We start from the raw sequence: 27166 nt of genomic DNA on the forward strand, positions 1-27166 counted from the left end.
CCTCTCTGCACCGTGGAGCTGGGAGCTTACGCGTGGTCAGTAAACACCACGACTTACTGTAGAGTGACTGACAGAGCTGAGCCCAGCCCTTGCTCGCGGCCTTCCCTGCACCTTCACCCACCAGGGAGAGGGCCCCCGCAGCAGGGCCTTGCCGTTCGCGCCTGCCCAGCCCTCCTCTCTCCCCAGCACACACGCCCGTTCCAGAGCAGCAGACGGGGGCCACTGACCAACATTTCTGGAGTACCCTAAGTATCACCATGCCCAGCTTTACAGATGAGAACACTGGCTCAGCGAGAGGGGAAACAGTGTGCCCCAGGGGTCTGAACTGGGTCCGACAGACACCCGACGGCCACTGAGCCACAGGCACAGCCTCACACGCCATGGTCTTGGAGGCTGCGATCCAACGGAAGAGAGAGGCATAGACAGAAACAACTCGAATGGGGCAAAGAAAGCTCAGAGGGATGGGGTGCTGTAACCTGGGACCTCCCTCTCTTTACTCCCCCTCTCCCAGCGTTTCCCCCAAATGACGCCTCCTCAGCAGCACTCAGCACCTCTTCTGTCCTGGGCGGGGGTGGGCTATGATGCCAAAGCGGGCTATCAGGAAGGCCTAACACTCTCTGCTTAAGGACCAGACAAGACTAGACAGAGGACATGGACCCCTTTGCCCCCTCCAGAAGCCAGTGCTCCCTCAGGGCGACGGGACATCGCAGAGCAGAGGCTCCATCTCACCTCAGGCCCTGATCCTACAGACTGAGGCACAGCCAGGATACGAGTCACATTGACAATGAGGAGAAAACCAGGACTGGGCAGATGCTTCTCAGCCCTCCCAGCACCTCGCCAGGGCTCCCAGGAGCCCAGCGCTGAGCCTTCCAACCTGGCTTCTCCAGGTGTGTCGCCAGCCGGAAGCAGGAGACACTACAGAGCCAAACTCTAGCAACCCAAGCCAGCTCACACTGCTTCTCAAGGCGCAGGCCAACTCCTTGGGAGACGAGGACCCACAGGGGACTCCGACATCCACCTACCTGAGGGCTGCAGCCTCCAGGACACACCCCGTGCAATCATCCCAGTGGCGTTTGACTTAGAAAAGAAGGGCAGACCCTAGATCCCACTTACCCCTCTTTCTGCTCCCCAAGAGACAGGCCTTACAGAAGATAAAGCACAGAACTCGGCCCAGCTAAGTGCTCACTAAACAGGTCCTGTCGCCGTTATCATGACTCCTTACGAGTTCCTGGCTGCCCCTTCCTCACCTCCCAGGCCCACGTGAGGAGCGTTCTGTTCATACACTCCAGGCTTAGTGGAGCTGGGAGGCCCTTAGCCCAGTCCACGGTTTGCAGGGCAGAACCTGAAGTTTCTGACAGGGGAAGGGGCTGGGAGCAAGGCTGGGCCCATAGCCAGGAGCCCTCAAGGTGTGAAGGCCCCTCTGCCCTCTGATGGCGGGACGAGCCGAGCGCCTCCCCAGAAAACCTCTCTGAAGACCCGAGGCTAGGCAGGGAGCCAGGGCGGAAGGCCTCTCCAAGGAGATGCTGGCCCTGCGCCAGGGTGCATCCCACAAGCTTCGGCTTCTAGAGAGCAGCCGAGGCTGAGGGGAGGAGGGGCGCCCGGAGAGGGGCAGCCAAGGGGCCCTCCGGCCTAAGGAAACCTGCGTCCCGTGGGTTTGGCATGAACTCGGGGTACACGGTGCCTTCCCACGCCCTGTGGTTTCCACATATCCTGGAGACTATGAAGTCACGTCAAGGACAGGGTGGGGGCATGTTCCACCCCTGGGACAACCCTGCTGTCACCTACATCTGTGCCCCATTCTCCATGGGGCACTGCTAAACCTCCATCCTAAGACTCCTCTGGGATTGCCCACTGGCTCTCTTCCCCCATCCTAAAAGCTGAAAAACAGGATGCTGCCCTGTTTTTCAGATGCAGGATTCTGCCTGGAAGGACTGAGGGGTAACTCCCATCTATGGGGCTGCACCAGGCACCCCTAAAGGCCCATAAGGCCTGAGCGTCTCTATGCACCATCAGCCGGACTTTCCACGGCCCTTGATACAGAGCCCTCTGTGGCCAGAGGCCTTCCAGGCATAGGTCAGGAGTAGTTACTGGGCATCAGGGCTGGAAGGGGTCTTGATTCTCTAGTCTAGACCAAGGAAAATAGGAGCTACGTGGATAATTTTCAATTTTCTAGAAGCCACATTAAAAAGAAGGAACAGATAAAACAAATTTTAATAGTATATTTTACTTAACCCAATATTATCATTTCAGCACGTCACACTGACCGCCTCTCATGAGATCAACAGTGGTCAACAGACCAGACAGCACGACTCGTGACTCCAGTACTCTCCCCCATTTTCAGATGAGGATGTGGCCCAAGTGTCTAAGGAGAGGACACCAGGATCGAAAGGGAAGCCCCAAACTCCAGCCCTTCAGCTGGGCCCATCGGCCTTTCCTTTCAGCCTCCCAGTAAATACTCGTGGCCTCTGGAATAGACCATTTTACAATAAGTCAAATTCAGGGGGACTGCAACATGAACCTATTTGAAACAGGCAACCTGGAGAGGCGTAGAAATGGACATCCTTGCACATCACAAGCTCAGGAACAAAGACCAACAGAAGGGAACGGGAGGGAGCTTCTGGGAGACCTCTGCCCTGGAGGCAAGTCTGCATGAGGACCTCGCGCGTGCCACCCCGATCAGGGCCACCTGGCTCCTATGGGCTGTAGGCACCCACGCTCCAGCACTGGGCCTGGTGAATTTTCTACCGCGTCTCCCTGGAGGAACTACCCACAAAAGCTCCTCTCTGCTTTAGAAGGCAAGAACAAGTCGTGCATTTACCCAGCGCCTCCAGTCTTCTTGCTCCGAGTCGCCATGCCAACACACAGTCATAATTACCAAGGAACGCGCCAATAGTGGCAGCATTGACAAAGACACTATATCAGGGCCTGTGAGCCAAGCAAGGTCAGGCTCCTCGCGGCCCCCCAGCTTCCTGCCCACTTCCTTTATTCCACTCGGACCCATCTCTTTCCCTTCATTCTTTCTCTCCCACCCAGATGGTCTCTGATTACATTTTCTCTGCGAAGGAAGGCACTATAGCTCAGTGTATAAAACACTTTTATAGCAATAGGAGACAGGTTCTCCTTTGAGTCCCGATTTTCACTTGTGGGAAAAGTCACTGTGACATCCAGGCCTCAGTTATTTTGCTGTGAATGGGGAGAATATTCTGGACAGTGCCTATTCAGCCAGTGGGCGCCTGCATTTCATTCACCTACTAAATTCAGAGGCTGACGTGTGTCCAGTCGACTCTAAGATCTTCTTTATGATCAGCACCAGAGGTACCAGAAGCTCAGGGAAACAAAAGAAGGTTCAGATCAGAGAGGGAGTTGGTTCCAATACCCTGAGAACAGCAGGGCTTATATCTCTGCCCAGGAAGGGCGAAAAATCTCAGAAAAGGAGCCAGGAGCAGCTGAATGGTGGGCTCTATCAGATTATAAAAAGATGAGTAGGATGGATGAGAACTATCAGGCTAAGTGACAAGCATCCTGAGGCCCCCAGTGAGGACAAGGACATGTACCCGTTTAAAATGAGAGGTCAGAAAAGGAAGGCAGACAGCCATCACCCGGGCCCTACACAAGAGCGCCCCAATTTCAGGACACCCAGTGCACCAACATCTGAACTTACAAAGGAGATAAATTGGAGGCTGATGATTAGCATCACAAAATGATTATTCCCTTTGTAAAAGGCTTCACTGCAGGACTGCTTTAAATAGTGCATTTAAACCATGATCTGATTTGCTAAATTCGATTTATACACATCTACTGCCTAAGCTGGCGTGCGGCTGTATTTACATGTCTTCCCTTGGCACGGAGGAGGGGAGAGGCCAGCCATTATCTGGGGCCTTTAATCCTCGTACATAGTAACTAATCTGGGGAACCGAACCCTGTTTTTCTTCCCCAGCTGGGGCTTTAGATGTGAACTGGCCTCAGCTCCCCACCCCGCTTTGCCTGGGCACAGCCTACCCAAAGACAACGGCCAGGACTCAGCCAGGACCTGATGGAGCCTTTCCGCCACCAGGGGCTCCTCCCCAAGAAGCAGACCCCCAGCACACACACAGGGACGACAACTTTCCCATACAAATTGCCAGAGAATCCGGTCCGTGGCAGGCTCACTAAATTGATTCAGCACCTACAGGTACCATGCCAGGGTTCAAAGGCTACCTTTGGGAGCCAAGAAAATGTGCTAATCTAAGTTGTGGGGATATGACGAGCCACATTCTGTGATTGGTACTTAAGCCACAGGAACCAAACCTGGGCAGGCACAGAACGGCTGGCCCTGCACCCAAAGGGGACAAAAGGTCCACCAGGTCTCACAGCAACTGTGCCAGTGCAATTGAGTTCACATAAAGGGACTTAGTTCCTTAGTTGACATAAAGGGACACTCAGGTCTCACTGGCAACACGGTCCCTCCAGAGAGAAATGACCACTTCCGGTGAGGTCCAACAATGCCATAGGGCAGTTAGGAGCCGGACCACTGCCAAAAGGGGAAATACGCCACCCAGCCCACACCACTCGCCATAAGAGAGCGGCTTAGGGAGTTCATGGGCTCAGGGGGGCAACATTCAAAACACAAAGTCCCTCCACAGAACTGAAGCCAGAACCTATGTCCACCACCGCTCCGACCTCCTCAGAACCAGAGGCTTAGCCTCTAAGAGGGAACTGCTCCCTCGTTTATCCAATATTGACACACACCTGCAGTGAGCAGCCCAGCCCAGCACTGGGAACTGGGGACAAAGAAAGGAACAAGACAGCACGTGCGTCTGAGGAGCTGACAGTGTGGGATGGAGGGGTCGCTAAACACAGCTAAACCGTTGTTGAGACACCCACCAGAGTCTGCTCACAAGAGGATGGAAATTGGACTACGAATCGGGACCCCTGGGTCCCAGCCCTTGCTCCACTAGCGAACTTTATGACCTCGGGGAAAACCACTTAACCTCTCTGGGCCTGGTACCTCATCTGTGACATGAGCAGTTGACCTACATAATCACCAAGCTCTAAATTTTCTACAAAGATGGTGGAGGAGAAAATGTTCCTATCTCTAAAAATCTTGATCAATTTCCCTTTCTGAACAAAGTTATAAACCATCATATTTTCGTCTTTGTCTTGGCTGCCAGGAGGCTCAGAATAACCACAGTATTAAATCACAACATCTATTTTAGGCCAGGAGGTGGGGGGGAGGGGTGACAGGAGAGCCCTCGTATGTGAGGTGGGCTGTGTGGGGACAGAGGCTTGAATTCAGGACAGGCTTGGCACCTGGGGGCAGATGAGACCACAGTGGTGACAGATCCCAGCGTTTCTGTGTATGTACGCATATGCAAGCCTGTGGTTGAGCTCAGGCTCTGAGAAGGACAGCCTCGAATCCACATCCTGGCTCTGCCACATCCTAGCTGTGACCAAAGTCACAAATAGGGAGTCATCGCCCTACCTGTCAAGCTGAGGCTCGAATGCATGTTAAGTGCTAGGCACAGAGCGGGCCTCGATAAACGGAACAAACATTACCCGAATTTCTTGGTCAGTCTCAACACAGGCATATGTGTAGGACCAGCCTTGGGGCCAGCGGCGGGCCAACTGGGGCGATCAGAACAACAGCCACGACAGGCTTAAATTATTCGCCCGGATGGAAGCGGGGACCAGGAAGAGCCACAGTTCTGACTCTCGGGCTGTGGCCTGGAGGGGGCGAGCTCAAAGCTGCTGCCCGACGGGGGCTGCTTCCTCCGCAACTGACCACAGCAGCACGGGCGGACGCGCGTGGAGCCTCCAGGCGGGTCCCCAGCCCCAACCACACCAGCCAGGCCCCTGCCCATGGCCGGCCCTCTGCCATCCTTGCGCTCGGGACTCCCCGGGCCGGGAAGGGCGCCCCGGCCTGCTCGGCACTCAGGCCTCGCGGCGTAAAGAAAAAGCGGGCTCAGCCACGCGCCCGACACTGCGCGGACATCACGAGAGTGCGCAGCGCCTGCGGTCCAGGAGGACGACAGACGGCGGGCCGCGCCCCGGCCCCTGTCCCCGCAGCAGCCGCGACGCGCGGCCCGAGCGCCCGGAGCGGCCCGGGGCTGGAGCGCGGCAGCCGACGGCGGGCGGGGCGGGCGGCGGGGACCCGGCGGGCTGTGCGCGTTCCGCTCCTTGGGCCGCGCGGGGGCCGGGCGCGAGGAGGGGCTGGGCCCGGCGGCGCCGCCACCTACCTCGTGCCCACGCAGCCATCTTGCGGCAGCTCCTCGCTCGCTCAAAATGGCCTCCCGGCCCCGCCGCGCGCCCGCCCGAGCCGGGCACAGGGCAGGGGGCCTCGGCCCGGGCTGTCGGCGCGCCCCTCCGCCCTCGGCCGGCCCCGGGCGCCCCGCCGGCGCGCGCCCGCGCCCTCTGGCCCGCGGGCACCTCTGGGTCCGAAGGCCGCGGGCCCTACAGGGCCCTGGTGCACGCGAGGTGTGAATGTGTGCGTGCTCAACAAGGATTGCCGTACTGCTTCCGCAGCCCGGAGAGTTGGGGCGCGGGCCCAGGCCCGGAGCCCTTCTCGGGATCCCCCGATCAGGGCCGGCTGTGCCATCCCCAGCGGACGGGTAAGGCTCTGGCCACTGCGCACCTCGGGCTCCCCAGGACGCCAACGGGGAGAGCCGGGTGTCCAAGAAGCCGCGTTGGAGGCCAGAACCGTCAGAGCTGCCATTTACTTGGCTCCTACTGTGTGCTACGCGCCGTGCTCTGCCGGATTGTATCTCAAAGCACAACAGCCAGTAGGTGTATTATTCACGCCGTTTTCCTGGGCTTCGGGGAAGGAGGAGACTGCAGCAGGGCCTGGGGAGGAGGGGCGCTTGTCTGGTGAGCCAGGTAAAAACCCAGCCACTCACCGACGGGATCCTGGAATCTCCCGCGAGCCCGCTCTTGAGACCCCCAGGGCAGAGGCGGGCTGCAGGCCCACACCCTGGCTGTGGCCACTCACCTTTCCTCCCGCGCGCCCTCCTACGAACTGACGAACGGACGGGTGCAGACGGCGAATTCGTGCCCGACAAGAGGGCACCGAGGAGAGAGGCGCCTGCAGGGGTGTAGCTGTAAAACAGAAAAGACACATCAGGGGCCCCCCACGCCCGCCCAGACGCGCGCCGCGGTCCACTGGAAGGTGGGGATGGGGACACACGTGTCCTCCAGGTCACGACCACAGCCCGGCGCGGCTGCTGGGCGCTCTCCCGCCTCGGTATCGCCCGCCCAGGATGCCCGAGGGAAGCCTGGCTAAGGGAGGTTCCCTCCTGCCCGGAGCTCCTTACCCACCAGCGGGCCAGGCATCCAACCACCCGGGAAGTGGGGCACTTCCATGCGCCCAGGGTCCCGCGCATCTCGGAGAGCCTGCCAGCGACCGCCCCAGGACGACCCTGGCTTCCCGGACAGCGCTGCTCGTGAGAGACCCGGACTCTGCCAGAGCCGGGACCCAGGCGATTCTCCCCAAGCCTAACTGCTGGAAATGCCGAACCGGAGCGCGCATGGCCTCCTGGCGGCGCCCTCTTCACCGGGCAAGTCTGTCCGGATCCTGCTCCCTTCGAATCTCTGAAGACACTTATTCATCTCCCTCCCCAGCCAGCCAAGCCTGGAACTCGACACCCTCTCCGACTCTCCCCCGACGGGGCGCTCCTTGGAGTCCCGATTCGTCTCCCAGTTCCGGCCTCAGCCCAGTGGGCATGGCAGGCACTGGGGCAGGAAGGTGGCTGGTCAGCTCTTCCATGAGACTGGCCGTTTCCTGGCGCTTTGTCTCCTGCGGGTGGACGTTTCAACCTCAGATCCAGACATTCCCGTGCACCCCCTGCCGCAGCCTGGAGAAAGAGCTATCATTTGCTCAGCGCCCACTGTATGCCAGGCACTTGTACATTTTACTTAATTCTCATGTGACCCCTGAAGGTGGGGATACTATTATCCCCATTTCACAGATGGGGAAACAGAAGCCCAGAGAGATGATGTGACTTGTTAAGGATACTCTGAGTTGTAACAGCCAAAGCATGCCAGAACGGCCTGCCTCCCAGGCGTGGGCATCCCTCCCCGGCCGCCAGCTGCTGCCTTTCTGGGGTTTGGATTGCTGGCTTGTTAACCCAGCCTGGGATAGTCCTGGGTCTTCCACCCCAGTGCCGCAGCTCAGGAATTGTCACCCCTCGGGGCCGAAAAGGTCACAGAGGCGAGCCAGTCCTCCTGCAGGGAATTTCTGCAGGCCTCCTGGGCACCCCAGAGGCATTGCCACCCTCTTTAGCCTGGGTCCAGAACGTTGGGGGTACCTGGCAAAGCCTCATGGCAGCCAGTAATCCACTCTTGATTTTTAAAACCCCAGTCTACACTGTTAAAGAAGTGGGTGACCTGTATTATTATCAGGACAATTCAAGCAGGAGAAAATGAGATAGAGGGGCGCGGAGGGCGTGATATTTTTACTCTCAACCCCAATGGAGACCTGAGGGGATTAGGGAGCTACAAAGAGGAGCGTGGCGAGGAAATGCCCCTCTCTCTCTGGTTCCCTGCAAGAGATTTCATCCCAATGATCACCAGGCAGGAAGCTGTTAACTCCTCGAACCTCCAAGCTGGGAGGCGCTTTTTCTTTAAATGACGTTAATGTGACGTTAGTAGTTTTTTTTTAATGAAATCTCTTTAAGAGACAACTTCCATTAAAAAATTATGTTCATTGGGCCTGAGGTGAAAGAAATAAAAGGCAAAATGAAAAAAAAAAAGTTTGGGCTTTCAGAAGAGGGCCAGGGTGACAGCCCCCTCCCCTGGGCTGCCCGAGATGGCAAAGATGGCAGCTGAATGTTGAGATGGGGTGGGTACAACTCGACTTGGGAGGCACCAGGAATGGGGGACATGGAGGGGACAAGGGTCTGAAGTCACACTCTGTGGAGGGCACAGGAGAGAGGTCCTTTTCAAAATAAACCCAAGTCGATGGTGTGAGACCAGCCGACCAGCCTAGCTAGGAGGATGCTGTGGTGCCGAGCCCCCTTCCCAACTTGCAGTCCAGCTGCCCCCTAAGGAGACAGAAGAGGCTGGAGAAATGCCACCCTGTGCATTCCTGCAACACACAAAGAACTGGGGTTTGGCCAGAGACAGAGGCGAGCAGCTCCACTCAGCACCCGCTAATTCATGGGGGGAGGGGGACAAAAAAACGAGGTTAAAAGGTGATGGCCGGGAGAGGCTGACCAGTGAGGGGCTCAGTGCCTATGCAGATGGAAGCTGGAAGGAAGTTTTAATTAGCACAAAGCCAGCACCTTCCATTAATAGCTCCTAGCCGGCTCCTGGGTGCCTCTGATGGGAGGCAAGTTGGAATGTGCAAGGCTCACCTGTCACCTGGCTCATTAGCAGGACCAGGGTGAGAACAGGGCCGTCCTGGCGGAAGACCAGCCCAAACCAGCCCCCTCCCCAAAAATCCTAATTACAGGTCTGACTTCTGGCCCCATCCAAGGGGAAGGTGTTTAACACAAGTCCAATGCAACCATGACCACGAAATCTCCTGAACACTGGCTTAGCCAGGCCTCCAAGGACAATGCTCCCTCCAGGCCTGAAATAAATTCTTAAAAAGAAAAACTCCTGGTGTATATTCCTTGTCCATGTATATGAAACTCTAGATAGTTGAACTAATTCATGGGAGGAGACATGGAAAGGGGGTAGGCGGGGATTGACTGGGAAGAGCCAGGAGGGAAGTTTCTGGAGTGAGGGAAATGCTGTCTATCTTGAGTGTTGGTTACATGGGTGTAAATGCATTTGTCAGAACCCATAGAACTGTACACCTATGATCTGTTTCCGTATGTAGATTATGCTTCTAATCATACATATGGACATGGTACGTATGTGTCTGTGTAGCACACACAGATGCATACAAAGGTCTCGGCCCCTGACCGATTTCTCCATAGCCTGTGATCTCCTTGATGGGAGGGTTCACACCCTTTCCAGGGTCACAGTAGAGGAAAGGACCAGAGCAGATGGGGAAGTGGGACTGTGCGCATCTCGCAAACACAGGGCCTCGGCCGGCCGGGTGGGGCAAAGGAACATCTGAACTGAATCAATTAGCTGCAGAAAACTTCAGAAAAGGAGTAAGGCCCTTCATAAAAACAAAGCCCACTCCTTAATCCCCAAAGGCAATCCTCTTCCCCATTCTCAGGGCCATTCCTCAGTAAACAAAGAAATCCCCCTTCCACATCCACACCTCAATATTCATTATGAGCTGACATTAGTGACCGCATTACAGCCTCCCAGAGCGCCCTAATGATGGGACCCCAAGGGCAGACGACCAAGAGGTTTCCTCTCTCTCCTTTCTCTCCACGTCCCCTCTCCCCTTCCCACGGCGGCTGCTGTGCTTTCTTTCCTCCTCTCTCTCCTTCTTTCTTCTTTTCTGCAAATTAGTGAATAAGCAAACCCAGGGCAGGCAAATCAAGGCAGAGACGTCACTAACTCTACTTTGTTCATTTATTTTGACAAGTGCAGTTTAATTTTAATTATTTATGATAATACTTCATAGTAGACGAGTGAATGTGCTGGGGTATATTTGGTAACATTAATGAAGTCTGCCTAATAGGAAACTTCACTCCAGCACCCGCCTGGAGAGCTGCCGGCTGCAGGAGTGGGGTGGGACCGCTGGTCTGTGGTAGGGTCGGCAATTTTTTGTGTGTGGGGGCAACTTAATGGGTTTGAGGATTAGCGAAGGGAAAATTAACCCGATTCTGGAGAAGAGGCAAATACTCAAGCCCATAATTGTGCGTTGACGTGGATTGTGTGTATTTAAAGACCGAGAGAGCACACTTTGTGATAAGGAGGCCCAGGCGTGCACACGTACCACATGCATATTTACACATGAATCTCGAATGTGCAAATCAGCAGAGGCCCAAAGAAATTAGGCTCTGGGCAATTAAAAATTGAAATAAAAATGGAAAATGTGATACCCAGAGTTCTCTATCTCTTCAAAGTACCTTTTTCCTACTTATATGCCTCAAGTGGGCAAACACTGTGGAAAATGTGGGAGCTGATAAAAAGGGGAGGAGGCTTCTCTGGCTGGTGATTACTTGGGAATGCGCCCTTCAACACACAAGGAACCATGAAAAACAGGTCTCAGTCGATGTAACATCATTTTAAATGATTTTTTTTTCCCTTTTTCTCCCCAAAGCCCCCAGGTACATAGTTGTATATTCTTTGTTGTGGGTCCTTCTAGTTGTGGCATGTGGGACGCTGCCTCAGCGTGGTTTGATGAGCAGTGTCATGTCCGCACCCAGGATTCGAACCAACGAAACACTGGGCCGCCTGCAGCGGAGTGCGCGAACTTAACCGCTCAGCCACGGGGCCAGCCCCGATGTAACATCATTTTAAATGGGACTTATCTTTTTATAGCTCCCCCTAACCCTGCTGCCATCCTTAATATAACTGATTGTCACATAAGTGTATGATTTGGTATAGAGACCATATATATATATATATATATATATATATATATATATATATACACACACACACACACCCCAAGAATGGGTACATTATATACACGAATGTGCAATCATTTGGTCCAAATACTCAGATATCTGGCACATCTCAAGATAACACGCTCCAAAGCATTTGCATTAATATTATCTACAATAATGATAGACTTGTCGTAACACAATTAATGCTTAATTTTTGAATGCAAAGAAATGGTTGACCCTTTATCTTAAAAATAAATAAAAAGTACCTTGAGGCTGCGTGTTTCTCATCTCCTCCTTGTTTGCCCGTGCCCAGCGTGGGTTAGGGACATTTCAAGAGACAGAAGTGGGTTATCTTGGGACCAACTGCACTGCCCGCCTCAGGAAAGAGTCTAAAAGCTCAGGCGTGGTCCAGCTCAGGGGGAAAGAACTAGTAACTCGGCAATTGCTGGTTTCTCTTACTGGATGATACAGAGGGAAAAAGCGAGGGTGTTCCACAACTAAGGCGCACCAAAGTCTCAGAAGAGGGGGCCCCTTTCTTGGGACAGCCACACAGGTGTGTAAGAGGCTGATAGGACCTGCCTGCACCCACAAAGTGCCTTATAACAACTCCCCACGCTCCAAGCAGAGGAACGTCTTGCCCATTAGAACAAGATCATCAGCTGGAGGCACCTGGCTCCCAGCTTCCTTGCCTGGCCCCACGCTCCTCAAACCCTTCTCCTTAAAGCTGTGGCCTGGCTCTGGCGTGGGAAAGGCAGCTCGGAGCTTTTCACAAATCCAGTATCCCCTTGAACCAAAACCAATTAGCCTGGCCCAAGGTCCTGTCATTGAGGCCCTGGCCCTCTTTTCAAACCCCTGCGGCTCAATTGCCGTGAGGGCCTGGCCAGTGAATGCCTGACCACTTAAAGTGGTGCTTAAGCCGGACCGGCCTGGAAGGAAGGAGCCAGCGCTATGCAAGCCGCAGCGGCCCATTCTCAGAGCCACTGACCAAGGTTTTGTTCCAGCCACAGCCCCCACCCTGGCTCTATTTTTAAAAACCTTTCCGTCCTCTCCGGTTCCCAGCTGTCTGGAGGAGAGATGAAAAGCTGGCTCTAGGAAGCCATGAGACACCCAAACTTGGCTCCCCAGACAGAAAGGACACCCCCAAGTTCTGAGTTCTGCCCCCAGTAGTCTGCCCTGCCTGCTAAGGGGAAAGGAGCTCTAACATTGATAGGGCACCCACTGTGCCCTCCACGCTTTCCCCGGTGATCCTGCACCCCAGGGTTATGCACACCCATCTTACAGATGAGACAACTAAGACTCAGAGCTGGGAAGTGACTTGCCCCAAATCACAGCACTTAAGAGCAAGGCAGTTTGGGGGGTGACTTCTAAGAGCTCCTGAACACCATTCTCAGGAAGAGAGAGAGAAGAGGATGAGAGAGAGACCAACATGGCCCTTTGGACCAAGATGAGAACGACAGAGGGGAGTACGACCTGGGGAAATTTGAAAACTCCTGCAAGAGCAACTCCTGGAGGAACCCAGGTCTCTGTGAAGGCCCTGCCCACATCGTCCATTCTCCCCCTGCCAGACTCCAGCTGAAGTGACCCTAGGTGGAATGGGGGTGACACGCCACAGGCTACTCCAACCCCCTACCGTCGCCACCTCCCCTTCACAGCCGTCCAGGCGGAGCGAAGACTTGCCCTCTGCGATGGGCGGCACTGCCAGGGCGCCCTGGCCGTCGCCATGGTGACGCGCATCCCACCCTAGGACAGAGCTGATTGGTCACTGTATCCAGGCTGACGGAGGGGGTCTAAAGTCAAGGCGGGATGGGGGACAGAGACACCCCGACACACACGCGGGAGAGAGAGGTGCCAAGGGGGAAATGAAGGCTATTAAAATGGCGCCGCTGCTGTGGGTGCGCATAGCCGGGTTGGAGAAATCCGGGTGGTTTTCTTGACCGCGCCGCCTGGGTCCTGGAGGGCGCATACATCCCGCTGGGGCTGCCCCGGGGTCCAGGGCTGACCCCTGCCTGCCTCGCCCGGACCTGGACTTAGCGGCCGGCACACCCCAGCCGGCTGGACCCGCCCCCGGCACGCTCGGCCGGGCGGGCGGATTAGCCCGGGGCCGGCGGACCCGAGGGCGCGGGGCGGGCGGCCGGGGTGTGGGGCGGGGCGGGGCGGCGGCCGCGCCTCTCATCCCAGCGCTGCGTGTGGGAGCGGCCGGATCAGGGAATTAGCGCTGTAACTTCGGATTAGTAACGCTCGCTAAATGAGCGCCTAATTCCGACCCTGCATGCTTTTCAGCGTCGCGGCTGGGCCCTGGGAGGCCTCCCGGCCTCGCGCCCTCCGCGCTCCGGTCCCATTTCCCCGGAGGTGGGACCGCGGCCGCGGAGCGCTCCCTGACCGGCCTGGATGAGGCCTCTGGCCGCGCCGCAGCCGGATTTTCGGCGGCGCCGGGGGATGCCAGCTTTCCATTCGCCGGGGCAGAGACCCGCCTGGTCCTACAGTCGTTCAGGGTGGGGAGTTCCTGGACCGGTGAGAAGGCAGCCCTTGTGCTTCACTGGCCACGGGGGCTGCCCCGATCCCTGCCCCACCAATGCCTTGCTGTGCGACCTTTGGCGAGCCATTGGGCCTTACTGAGCTCGCTATTTCCAGATGTCATATGAAAGGGGTTGAGTGAAGAGCATCTTGGAGATCCCAACCAATTCTGGCTTCTAAGCCGCAGCTTCCATTGCGTTCTCAGGCTCCCCAAAGCCTTTTTGGAAGGGGGGAGGGAAGGAAGGGGAGGCAGGGCAAACTTGCCACAAAAGAGAAGCCCAAACACGGGAGCCGAGTGGCCAGAGGAGGCCAGAGGAAGACCTCCGTGGGGCACGGGAAGAAGCGCTGAGGAGGCCCAAGGCCAGGCCGGCTCCCCCAGGGCCGGGCAAGCCAGAAGAGGTCTGATGAGAGGAGGCACCAATTTTGAGTGTGGGCCTCGAGCTTCAAGTGTCCAGAGGGGATTTGAACAAGGCTAAATTAGGGGCGGGCATCCATGCCTTGAGGCAAAAATCGGGCGGGGTGGCCTCTCTCCAAGGGCCGCTCTGGTGCGTGTGGGGTAGGGTCTGGGAGATTAGGATTCTGGCGCTCTCTGCCCGCCGAAGCCCGGCCACCGCGATCCTTTCCCTGACCCGGGAGGTTTGCATCAAGGGATTTTCGTAGAAAGCGGAAAGAAAACTGCATTCTCCCCCTCGCAGACTCCTTCTCCCCCACAGCCAGGTTTTAGGACTGCCCAGATGGTTTGGGAACCCCAGTGTTTAAAACAAAAGCAAAACCCCCCCCCCAAGAACTCATTTGAACTGTGTAGACACAGCTGTGAGGCTGCAAAGCCACCGGGCTAATAGAAGGACTAGTTGTTGCAAAATAGCAAAAGGATAGGGATGGTGGGAAGCTGAGATGGAAGCCCAGGGCCCATGGCCAGCTGGCTAGGAAGGGAGAACAGGGCCATGGGGTGGGAAGAGCTGCTCCGGTTTCCTCCGAAATGAGGTCACCATCAGCGCACAGGCTCCCAGGTGCGCTGGAAAGGGAGGGCCACCCAGGGGATGCTGCTCATGGCTCGTGGATCCTGAAACACACTAGTCACCCTTTGCCAGCCTCTCGTAAGCAAAAAGGGAGACTCACCTTTAAAAATGGGGGGGGGGGTACACAGGATCCACGAAAACCTTGTACCAGATAATTATCTCTGGGGCAGAGAACTGGGGACAGAGGGAGGGCAACTGACTTTCCCTGCCTGGGCTTCTGTTTTCTTATTTTAATTTTATTTTCAATAGCTAACACATTCACATGGTTCAAAATTCAAAAGCTGATACAGTGAAAAGTCTCTCTCCACCATACACCCGAGCCTCAGTTTCTCTCCCCAGGGCCAAGGGATTTCCCTTTTGTACAGTTAGAATTTTTGCCTTTTACACATATAACCTATTTCCAAAATAATTTTGTAACACAAAGGCCAAAAAAACAACAACGCTTGAAGGAATGAAAATGGAAAGATTTCTATTATTGAGAGAGGACTGGTCAGCTTCTGATAGGGGCTGCGAACGTGGGCCTTATAAATAACTGAGGGAGAGGCTCTGAGGAAGGAGGAGGTGGACCGAGATGGGAATAAGGTGGCCCGAGCCCAGCTCTGCACTTCTGAGCTGTGACCCCGGAAGAGTCACTTCAGGCCTCCAGATCTGTTTCCTTGTGTAGGAAAGGGAAAAGGGATGGGGGCTGTGTCTGGGTGGTGGCTGCCATCCCTTACACCCTGTCTGTCACAGCACTCACAGGCTCACATACTTAGAAAGCTCCCCAAACCATCAGGGCGTCTGAACGCACATTGGATTCTTTCTTCCCTGAGACATGGAGGGCTCTAAAGCCACGCATCCCCAGGAGCCCAAGCAGTTCCCCAAGCTTCCTGGGAAGCCCTGAGTTTCAGGACAAGGTGACATGTCAGGGAGGGGAGTGACCAGGAGGCAGAAAAGGACCTCAAGAGGAACCCCAGCGCTGGGTGCTGCGTGGGACCCAGACCTCCACGCAGTGAGCAGGGGACATCCCACTCCCCACGCCCCAGCTCCGAGGGACTCGGAGCCTGAGTGGCCGGGTGTGCTGCATAGGGTTGCCATGGGAACGGAATGCAGATTTGCCCCAATTGCTTTTTTATTTGCTAGACATTGTAATACATCTTATGTTGCGACTTGGGGAGGAGGGGGAGAGAGGGGGAGGGGGCACTGGGAGCCTTTCCGCACCTTAACCACTCGGGGAAGTTAAGGAGGCGCCAGCGGAGCGGCCAGGCCTGGGCTGGCGCAGAGGTGGTGGGGTTGGGCTCGGTCCCTCCCACTGCCCGTCCGCCCGCCCGCCGGCGCTTGGTTTGTATGCAGGGCAGGGCCGGCCCGTCGGGGAGGGAGGCCCCCACCCCGGCCCCTAGCCATTGAGCGCACTCCTCGCCAGTTCTGCTCCGCTTCACGCTGCACACAGACCCCCCAACTGCACACAAAGGCAGCTGCCAGAGCCCGTGAAAAGTGATCAAATTATCAAGAACTTGACCTCACGGAGGGGCGAAGCTCCGGCAACCCCCAAGCCGTATGCTAATGGCGTTCAGGGGCTGACTCGTAGAATAATTCGATAAAGGCCGCATTGTTAGCGGCGGGGCAGCCTCCTGCCCACCCCTTCACTTCCCCCCATCCCCACCCCCTACCGGCCGCTGTCTCTCTCCCACCGCATTTGCATCCCAAAATCCCCGTCCGCAGCTCCGGGAGAGGATTGTTCCAGCCTGATTTATGGGGTGAAGGCGAAGGCTGGCGCCTTCCTCACTAGCGACCCCTCTGCAACCCCATGCCCCTCCCTTCCCTCGGCGCGCTCCAGTTTGGGGTTCCTGCCCCGCCGCTGAGGGATGCGGTGGGGTGGGGGTGGGGGAAGAGGAGGAGTAGGGGCAAAGCCGGCAAGTTCCTCCAGGGTACGGAAAGTGTCCCCAGAGAGAGAGAGCCGAGGTCAGGTACCTGGTCCGGGCGCGGCCGCTCCGCCGGGCTGGAGTCCTCTGGGCGGGCGCTGGGCTCCTCCGGGTTCCTCTGGCCCGCGCGGGCCGGGCGGCCGACGGGGCGGGCACTCGCACGAAGTTGTGAGAGTCATTTCTACTTTCGGTTATCTAGCTTTATGACGGCTCTGTGGCACTCATACAGCTAGATAACCAAAGAGAGAAACGGGCCTCCCTTCGCCACCGCCGCTGCCGCGCCGTGGGCCCCACGTGCCGCTGCCCGCCGGGCGCGGGCACCGGAGCGGGCGCCGCTCTGGGAGCCCCGGGTGCACGCCGAGAGCCAGGGGGGACCGACAGACACACAGACACCCTGACTCCCACAACCAAGGCCGGCAGCCCCCGCCCAGTTCCCTCCCTCCTCTGCCCTCCTGGCGCGTTGCTCCCCGGCTTCCCGCTCTGTGCGCCCGGGCGCCGGCGCCGGCTGCCCGCTCCGACGGCTTCCCGGGGCGCACCGAGGGCCCCGCGCCGCGCGCCTCTGCAGCCCCGGGAACCCCGGCCGCCCCCGGCGCACTGGACCACCAGCCCTCCTCTTGCAGGCTAATCGCCCCGCGGGGAAGTGACGTCAGGCCAGGGATCGGCCAATCACAGGCTCCCATTCAAATCCCAGCCCCCTTCCCGCGCTCCGCACCACCCAGCCTTACAATGGCCTCGGCGTTCACGGCTTCTCCTCCCTGAGGGCAGGGGAGCACCCGCGCTGCTCTCAAAAGCGTTAGGGCTGCGCGCCTGGGTGCGCACCGTCTGGCCTTTCCCCCAAGCTCCTCTGCCTTCCCCCAAGCCCCAGGGAGCCTGGCAGCCACCACGGACATCACAGTTAGGGAGCTCCGGTGAGGAGGTTTGGGGATGCGCGCCTTGGGGCGTGGTGAGGGTCTCTCCAGGGTGGCCAAGTGAGCACTTGGGAGGCCAAGAGCCGAGAAATAGGAGCCGTTTCACCTTTAACTTCCCTCTTTCTCTCCCCACGCCCAGCACCTTGCAGTAAACCCAGCCCACGCGCGGGAACTGAGAGTGGAGGAAGGAATTAAGTATCCTGGTGCATGCGGGTCGGTGTCCCACCCATAGCGCCTGGCATGCAGAAGTTCCCGAGCTATGCTACACTCAGGCCCTGACGCTCAGTACCAGGCTGCTCGGTCCCTCCTCTCTCAGCGCGGCTAGGAAGGTACCAGCGATTGTGCCCGGCCCCCTGGAGATGTCCTAGGCCCGAACTGGCTGCTGGTTAAATTCACGTTCCACAGAAAAATCAAAGCACAAAGCCGTGCCTCGGCCCTCCTTCCAGGGCTCTCAGCACACACCTGGCCCACTCGCTGCCTGTGGCTCCACCGGGGAAAAGGGCTGCCACCCTGGATCTCCCGGAATCACCCCCGAGTGAGCCTGACAGCAGAACTGGAGGCCCCACTGCAGCTTTCCAGTGGTAAGTGGCCCATGGGCGCCCCTTTTTGCTCACCCCAGCCATTACCCCCTTCCTTCTTGATGCTGTGGCGACCCTCCAGCCTTGGGCGCTGGGATCCACCTTCCCCCACCCGCCATCCATGGGAAGCAAAGGATTAAATATGAAAAATGCACTATCTTTGCTCCCAGATGCCCCTCAGAAAAAAAATTTCAGTCCAAGAGCTAGGGCCAGATTCGGCAGCAGAGCGGTCCGGTTAATTCCCGGCTTTCAGCGGTCAACACACACAGGTTTTCTCTGCCCAGAGACTCCCACTGCTTCGGTCTGCGCAGAGCACGGTGGGGCTGGACAGAGGTACGCCTCAGGATCCATTCTGGTGGGGCCTGGGGCACTGAGACAGTCTGGGCCAGGCAAATCTGGAGATTTGCCTTCTTTCCAAAGAGGGCGAAAAAGGATGGTTTGGAAAGGATTTCATGATTTTTCTAAATTTCCCTTTCTCCTCTAAAAATGACACATCTCCGTGTGTCCGGTTCCCAACTGCGTCAAGTGCCTGTTGCCCCACCGCTTGTCTCAGGTATGTTCTATTTTCATCCTGACCCTAAATCCAGGGCCGTCTGCATCCCACTCCCATCCCAGCCAGCTTGTGCCAGACCAGGCCCATCATTTACATATCTCCCTCCAAATCCCATTTTGCATACACATCCCTTTTTCCAGAAGGCACACAGGAGCTAGACAGAGCAGCAACGGTGGAGAAATGGAGAGAGGCCAGCAGCAGCCCTGGGGAAGGAGCCACCCGAATTTGGGCCCGAGACAGTTAATTCCAAAGGATTACCATAATTGGGAGGCGCCCCTTGCCTCCTTCCTCCTGCAGCTCCAGGAACCTGCACTGTCTCCCTTTCTGGGTGTGTGTGGGGGTGGCCTCCTCGTCCTTCTGGGCCACCCCGGGTGGGGCTGCGGAGGCGGGAAGGGGTGGAGAAGCACGGTTCACCTGCGAGAGAGGGAGGGGGGAGAGGGAGCGAGGAGGGAGAGAGCGAGGAAGGAGCCCCTCGGACTGTGATTTAAGCAGGATGCTGCACAAAATGGCTCCTCAGCGAGGCTCACGGTAACACGGCGGCGCCAGAAGCCCGACCGGCAAGCTGAGGGCGGGTGGGGGCTCTGGGAGAAAGAATTAAAAGCTCGATCTGGATTCAGTTCAGATGTGGGAGGACACTGTCATCAGGGCCCCATCTCTGCTACCCTTTTTGGGAAACTGAGTCCCTTGGTGAAGAGCAGGTGAGGCTGGCTAGGGAGGCTCCCACGCCCTGTTTGAGTGGGACTGTCCCGGAATCAGCAAGCCCTCCGTCTCCACCTCCAGCACCCGGCCATTACAGCCTCACTCCCAGGAAGGAGGCCATGGCGAAAGCGTCGGCTGGCCATAGGGAGAGGATGCTCTGGTGGGTCAGGACCGGCTGGAGGTCTCTGAGGGCTGGTGGCCAGCGTCCACACACAGCTGAGACAGGGGCCCAGGAAATGGTCCAGGTTGAGGCCGGGCAGAGGTGCACTGTGTGGGCCGGGCACCACCAGCTGAGGGTGGCAGGCCAATTCCAAGCCTGAATGGGGAGAACTCGATCAGCCCTGGCTCCGATTGCTCCCTCCTCTGCACATTGGACTGAGTTTGGGTCCTATGCTCTTTGTCCTACCCCAAGCCCCTGGCCTTGGCCTGCAGGCCCTCAGGTATGGCAAACCATGCACTGGATCTGAGTGCTGGGTGCTGAGACCACAGCGCCAGTGGTGGTGCTGGGCCCTGGCCATGGTGCTGAGAGGCGCCGGCCGAGCCTCTCTTGCCACTGCTTCATTTGTCCCAAACCTCCTCGGCCTCCTCCCCAGAGTCCCAAACTGGAGCTCAGCGGGTGCCAGCATCTACTAGGGCAAAGGAACGGCAGCTGGAAAGAGAGCTCCAGTGGCAGGTGGCTCCTCAAGAGGAGGTTTCTCTCCTAGGCATCTCCACTGAGAGCCTGAGACTCCATTTTTCATATTCAAACCTCCACCGCAGGACAGAGAGGTTCCTGGGAACCCCTGGCCTGTGTCTACAGAAGTGCCCATTCCTACTGCAGCCACATGTCTGCCCTGTACACCTTCAGGTTCACACAACCTGCAACCCACACATGCACACTTGGCCCAAAACCCATCTCGCCACTGGCCTCAGGCAAGTGGCAGATACCTTGCCCATGCACGCACACGTGTACACAAGAACTCTTGCTCTTGTGCCCATTGGCAACCTCAGGTGCTTGGGTTATGAGCTGGCTTTGGCCCCAGTTCCTGTTTCCTGTTGGTGGTTACACAACTCGGTGCAGGGGCCCTGACGACCCACAGGAGTGTGCCCCCCATTCCAGGATGCAGTGAGTTAAGGGGCTCAATGGAAGGAGAGGGGGCAGTTCTGACTCTAGCCAACAGCCCTGGGCAGGGGCCCCTGGTATACCAGACTTGCCCTGATCCAGACCCGGATCATGAGACCAATGGAGCTTTCCAAGCTCCAGTCCAGGCAAATGCAGCCACTGCACCTGACATTCAGCCTGGAACTAGCACTCCTTTCTGGAGCCCCTCTGGGCTTTAATTAGGAGACAGGGTCTCCGGTCACAAGCTGGCTAAGTCCTGAGTACCCTTTCTCCATGGCTCCCTCCCTCCCTCCCTTGCTCCTTGCTCAGGCCCAATCTTTGATGCAGCTGATCTTCCCATTGTCTGGAGTCTGGAAGTCCAGCACCAGATTAGCTCAAATGGACCCTGCTTCCTGCACCCAGGGCCCCTGGGGCCTCCACGCCCCCCTTCATGTACACGTGGTCAGCTGGGCTGTGGTGCCCTCTCTGGCTTTCACGCCTGGCCTCCCTTTCCTCAGAAGCTGAAGCTTAGGCATCCAAGAGGTGGGCTCCGGGGAGGCCCAGGCTGGTCAGGAACCCAGAAACACCCATCCTGAAAAGCCATGGGCAGAGTGGCACCCCTCCCCTGGGGTCTCCAGGAGCTGTCATAGCTACTGAGCATCCTGCGAAGGAATCTTGCATGGCATCCCCCCTCAGTGCCCACCTAACCTACCCTCTGGACTGTGTCCCTTGATTGAAAGCCAGACTCTCAAACTCCATCCTCTCCCTCTCCACAGCTGAAGAATCCACCTCCTTCAGGATTTGGGGGCTCAAAAAAGGGGCTCCTTTTAGCCCCAGCACCTCAATTTCTTCCCAGTCACAAAGAATCAGACTGTATCTCTTGATGCATGCACTGCTCCCATGATCTGACCCTGGAGACTTTCCCAGCTTCTGCCACCTGCCTGTCTGCTGGGGGCCAACCTGGACACCCCCGCCTCCGGCTTCTCCCAGAGAAGGCCCTCACCACTGCCTCAACCTCCACGGTCACCCTCTAAGCTCTCTGGAGCCTGGGCTGGAGAAGGCTGCAGAGAAACCCTCAAACGGATCCAAGAGATCTGTTCTGGGGCATGAAGGGGGGAGCAGAACAGAGAGGATTTCCCAACAACTTCCCATTACAGAGGGGAAAAGCGTGCCATAAATCTTGTCTAGAATGGGTGCTGTGTGTGGCATTATTTTTAAAAACATTTCTTCAGGAAGCCACTTTCTGGGGTGCTTTTTGTGGGGGAGGGGATAAGAAGGAAGAGGAGAGTCAGGGGCAGAGGCGGGGAAGGGGCGGCCGAGCGCTCCCGGGAACCTCACTTTGGAAGCGCCCTCCTTCCTGCTAAACCTTTCTCCAGTCCCACAACTTCCATCTGGCCCTGTGCCCCTCCCCATTCTGCATCCCCAAAGTCCTCGCCCCTGGACGCTTCCCACTGCCCCACGACCCTTGACCTTGGCCTTGACGATTTGCTGGGGATGGTGTGTCAGGCCCCAGAGCCGAGCCCTGCCCTCCACCCGCAGTCAGAGCGCACCCGTCACCCCGCCAGGCGGCAGCGGGAAGCCCCGAGCCGCCCGTGCTGCCCAAGGGGGCCAAGCAGGGACGCTCCAGCCCCTCTCCCAGTCCAGACCAGCTCCCTGACGCTGCCCTAGCTGAGGCACCCGCCCTCGAGCCCTAGCCCCCGCTCCCCAGCCTCACCGAGACACAGCAGGCAGCAGCACTTACGGACCGGGAAGGGGGCCGGGGGGCCCGCGAGGCAGCGGCGGGGGTGGGGCGGCTGCGGGGACGGCGGCTCCGTGCCCCTGATCTGGCGCTTCCCCGGGCTCAGGCCCGGCTCCGGCCGCTCTCCGGGCGCCCCTGCCCCGGCGCACGCACGGCCGAGAGCCGCGGGAGGCGGGCCCGGTAGCGGCGGTGCGGGGGCTCCTGGCGGCGCGCGGCTTCTCCCGGCTCTGAGCGGCTCCCAGCGCCGCCTTCTCGGGCGGGCACGGCCCGCAGTGACGTCAGCGCGGCTCCCCCCGTCCCCCCTCCCCTCACCCCGACCAGTGCGGAATGGAGGGGGCGGAGGCAAGCAGCGAGGGGGGCCCAGCCCGCGCCCCGGTGCTTCCTTCCCCGCCCCGCTTGCCCGCCAGCTTTTCCCGGGGAGTCGCGGCGCCATTCGAGCCCTTCGTTTCCCCCGCACCGCCAGGCTCGCCCCGAGCCACCAACAACCTGGGAGGTGGTGGCAAGCAGCGGGTTGGAAGCCTCGCTGGCAGCTCTAAGCTCAGGGATCCGGGCTGCTTTGGGAGAATGCAGAGCTGAGAGGATGGGGGCGTCTTATCTTTTCCCCTCCGCAAGCTTAGGCTATCTACGCTGGATTGGCCGGTCCAGGGGCCCCCGCGTGAGCTCGGATATCTTAGCTCGGGGAAATGTGTCCCGTTCGGCGCCGGGGGTGCCCTCCGGTCTGGGTCCTGCGTCTCCAAGGTCCAGAGCCGCCGCCCCCCACCCTCCCAACCCGCCCTGGGCTGTGCACCTGCAAACTCCACGCGGTGGAACGACTGCGACCCGGAGCCGCTGTCCAAATGCTGAACTCGGCCTCCCGAGAGGCGGGCTCCCGACGCCCCGCGCCGCATCGCTCTGCATCGCCCGCAGGGGCGGGCGGCGGGCTCTGGGACAGACAGCGCCGAGCCTGGGGAAACTTTGGTGCTTCAGGATATCGGAAAGCTCCAGAGGAGGAGGCGAGCGGTCAAGGGGAGGCGGGAGCCGAGAGGGCAGGCAGAGCAGCGCGCCTTGCTGGTCGCCCTGCCACACCGAACCACCGTCTTCCCCGCGCGCCCGGGCTGCTCGCCCCGGGTCCCCTCTGCCTGTGTGTTTCTCCTGCCGCCACAGCAGGGGAGGTCCCTCCGGCTGAACTTGTCAGCGGGTCTCACCATCCATCACGAGCCAGACAGACAGGCCAAGTTCACGAGCAACGCTGTTAACCCCTTGCAAACCGAGCGCCTCCCGCAGGAGGGAGCCGCCTGGCTGGGGCGCGCTCTCTCCGATTCCAGAGGCATTTCGTCCCGGAAACAGCGGCCGCCACGGCTCCTTTCTTCTTCCCTACTTCTCTCTTTTCTAAACAATTTGGGGGAAGGGCTAGAAGAAGGAAAGAGGACTTGTCCCCCCACCCCACCATCCCCCAACGCATTTCCTGACCTTTTGTTTCTGTCATTTTATTTACTCTTCTGGTCCCCATAACCTCTCCGGTTTTTCCTCTTCTAAATTAATTTGACACCAGTGTAACTGACTGCTTTTCCAAATGTCTTTCCCTTCTCCCATTTTGTGAATGTGCTCACTGTGGAAAAATGAGAAAGTTCAGAAAAACACAAGAGATAAAAAAAATTGGCCTTAATTTCTACACCTAGAGGCCTGACTCTAAAAAAAAAAAAAAAAAAAGAATATCCTCATTAGAAGAACCTCGATTACTGGCTGTGTGGGATGGGGCAAGCGGGGGTGGGGGGGGGGTGCCCAGATTGTCTGAAATGGTTGAGGAAAGAAAAACAAAATCAAGCTCTGGGAAAAGGATCAGAGAGGGAGAGCTGGCCAGAGAGATGCTGCCAGAGGTGCCCTGGAGAGACCCAATGAGGTGGAGGGCTGGCCACAAGGACCCAGAGATGGTATTGAGAACCTGCGCTGGGCAAGGTCAGACACTCTCTCCCCCTTCTCCACCCATTGAGCCCCGTTCCAGCTTCCAAAGCCCAGGAGAAGCTTCTCCTAGCCTCCCTGGGCAGCCCAGCTCCTGAGACTGGCCCAGAGTGGAAGCCTAGGGTTGAGGGATGTCCCTGCACGGGTTGAGGGTTGGGCCCTGCTGGGGAACCCCGGCCTTCTCCCGAAGAACTTTCTCAGCCTCTCCCTGCGGTCGGGCAGGCTTGGGCCACCCTCCCCCCGCCCTTTTCCCTTTGAATCCCTGGCGTCTGGTATCTGGCGGCAGCGAGGGCAACCTACCAACTTTTCCCCTGGGCATTTTCTTACCCCCTCCGCCCCCCAGTGCTTTCTTTTCTTCTCCCAGCGCTCTTTTTGAAAGGAGGCACCCAGGCCCAGAACGTGTTCTGCAGTTTAACTACTTCCAAATTCTTTGTTCAGGTCACCCCGGGACTCCATTGTCCGCTATTGAGAGCTCGGGCGGGCGGCGGGGCGGGTGCGCCTCTGCCCGGCAGGCCTGAATCCATTAGGCCACCGCTCTGGCCCCTGCGGCCCATTGAGGCGCCCGCCAAACCCGGGCGCCGGCGGCCCCCTCCCGTCCTCTCCACTCCCTCCCCCAGCTGCCTTTTTTGGAGACGGTGGTGGGGTCACAGGATGCTGCAGGTCCGCTTGTCGTTGTCTGGGTCTCACCCCGTCTGGAGGGACTGGGCACCCGTGCAGGCCTAGCATGATTCCTGCCCACTCTGTCCCAGCCTGCACGCCCTCACCGGGGTACTGGTATGGCCGAAACCCTGCTGGTTGCCCCCTGGGCTCTTGGGCAGTTTTTGAGGAGGCAGTAGATTAGACCCCAGGAATGGGGGTCAGGGGAACAGTCAGCAGCACACCTCCTCTGACTTCTCCAGCCTCCCAGCTGCACTCCCACAGCCTGGATTTCCCCTTCCTCTCTTCTCGGGGCCCAGACCCCCAGCTTCCAGTTAGCTCAAGTCTCTCCTGAGTTAAGGGCATCAAAGGAGGTGGTGCAGCCTTAGGAAGGATGCACAGGAGGGAGCGCCAGCCCTGCCCTGCGCCCAGCGTTCCCAGCAAGGGCTGGCCACCCCAGCAAGGCCACTCTTCCCCAGCTCACTGGGAAAAGGACAAGAAGGGCCTGGCCCTAGGCGTGACTTGCTGGCCCGCAGGGTGCAGGGGCTGGTGCCAGGGCTGCCCTCCCCCCGCGGCCTGAGGACCCACGGAGACAGAGAGCCGTGAGCCCTCCCAGGGAACTCAGTGCCTGAGGATGGGGCCCACCCTCTGTGCCCTGCCCGGCTCCCCAGCCAGCGTCCTTCAGGTCCTGTAGAGGACTACGCCCTCTAAGCCAGTGAAAGGCCTAGAAAAGACTGAGCTCTCGGCTTGAACCCACGAAAGAACATGGATGTTCAGAGGGGCTAGTACACCCAGAGTGAGTGTGCAGGCAAGGGCTGGCTGCTGCTAGCGTATCTTTTCCTGGCTCCTGAAGGTTCTCTTCGCGCCGCCCGCATCCTGTCCCTCCTACTCCGGGATTATGAGGTCACTGAGTCCTGGGTGAATACTAATGCCTAGCCCGAGAGGTCACTCAGACCTCTGGTCCCGCCCCCCGAGTCCAGTTTGAGGACAAGCCTCGCCTTCCCGGGAGCCAAACTCCAGGGGAGAGCCTAGGAGGACCCCATGGGCGGGGCGGGGCACCTGGCCGGAGAAAGGCCGAGGATGGGGGCGCAGGGCGCAGAGGAAGAACGCTGGAGGCGGTCGCTACTCAATGCAGGCCGGGGAGGGGCGCGGGCAGGCGGCCTCCTCCGCACGGGCCCCCGAGGACCCACGACTCTGACCCCCAGGCCAGGACTGCGGGGGAATAGGGTGCGGAGGCTTCGTGCAACCGACCGCGGCCTAGACGGGTAGTGGAGGAGGCCGGACTAGCGCCTCCTGGCGTCTCTGCCGGAGCTCGCACCATGCCGCCCTGCCATCCCCTTTGCCACCGGGTTGCAGCCCTGAAGACGCGGCGGCTGAAGCCCGCGCACCCCCAAGACCTGGCCGCACCACGCCAAGGCTCTTGCGGGACACAGGAGCTCCTGAGGGTCTCCGAGGCTCCCGCCCCGAGTCCTCCTGCTTGCGTCCTCCCCACCCGTCCCGGGTTCCCCGGTGGACGGTGCTGACCTAGCCGCTCTCCGGCCCGGGAGCGCGGCTCCGAGCGCTGTCCAACAGCGCCCTCTGGGGGCGTTTCTGGGAGGTGCAGGTGCGCACGACAGGCGGCTGCTGCCCGGGCTTTAAAGTCACCGAACCTGCGGGCGCGTGATGCCCTGGGGTCTGGGTAGAGGGGACAGCAGCCTAAGGAGAGCTGGGCACCTCCTCCCGCTCCTGGCTCCTCTCTGCCTCTCAGCCTGCACACAAAGCACCCGCTCGCGTGCATGGGGCCCTCCCACCTGCCAGGAAACTGGACTCAAGGTCGTGGGGACCCCAGTGAGTAAGGCAGTGGGACTCCAGCCCTACAGCTTGCCGCCTCTTCCCCCTGGGACTGGGGCCTCCTCTATCCTGGCCTTGCTCGGGAAGGCCCCGTGGAGACCGAGGTGGACGGGGCAGGCTCAGGACCTTCCCCAAGGTTCTGGCAGCCAGGCAAGCAGTGCCCCTTGTCCCCACGGCAGTGTCAGTCCATTGCCAGCTTCATCCTCCAACTCAGCAGCTTCCTTTCCGCCGGGGTCTCTCTCATACCTGCAGGACCTCAGAAAACTAGGAAATAAAAGTCCCTTCTCACTCCGTCTGAGGGTCTCTTGTTCCAAAGGTGAATGGGGATGGGAGAGGAGA

At 58.6% G+C, this 27166-nt stretch overlaps 1 protein-coding gene across 18 annotated transcripts in view; it reads right to left on the minus strand.

Moving 5' to 3' along the window:
- Nucleotides 1–23699, minus strand: part of LOC139083067 (uncharacterized) — a 34267-nt gene extending 10568 nt beyond the window's left edge. For 5 of the 18 annotated variants that reach the window (XR_011539593.1, XR_011539625.1, XM_070617761.1 and 2 more), the window contains exons 1-3: nt 11699–12171; nt 7287–7826; nt 6965–7071 (exon numbers count right to left, since the gene is read on the minus strand). Coding sequence is in view for 12 of the 18 variants with exons in the window: in XM_070617761.1 (XP_070473862.1) it covers nt 6965–7071; nt 7287–7501 (322 nt within the window). In the remaining 6 variants the exon portion in view is untranslated. Of the gene's footprint in view, nt 1–6964; nt 7998–11698; nt 12172–23210 lie in introns of those variants that run through there. The other 13 variants (XR_011539608.1, XM_070617782.1, XR_011539615.1 and 10 more) reach the window with 12 other exon arrangements.
- Between the last annotated feature and the right edge of the window lie 3467 nt (nt 23700–27166).

Source organism: Equus przewalskii, chromosome 1 (genome assembly GCF_037783145.1).
Source record: "Equus przewalskii isolate Varuska chromosome 1, EquPr2, whole genome shotgun sequence".
Taxonomy (NCBI): Eukaryota; Metazoa; Chordata; class Mammalia; order Perissodactyla; family Equidae; genus Equus; species Equus przewalskii.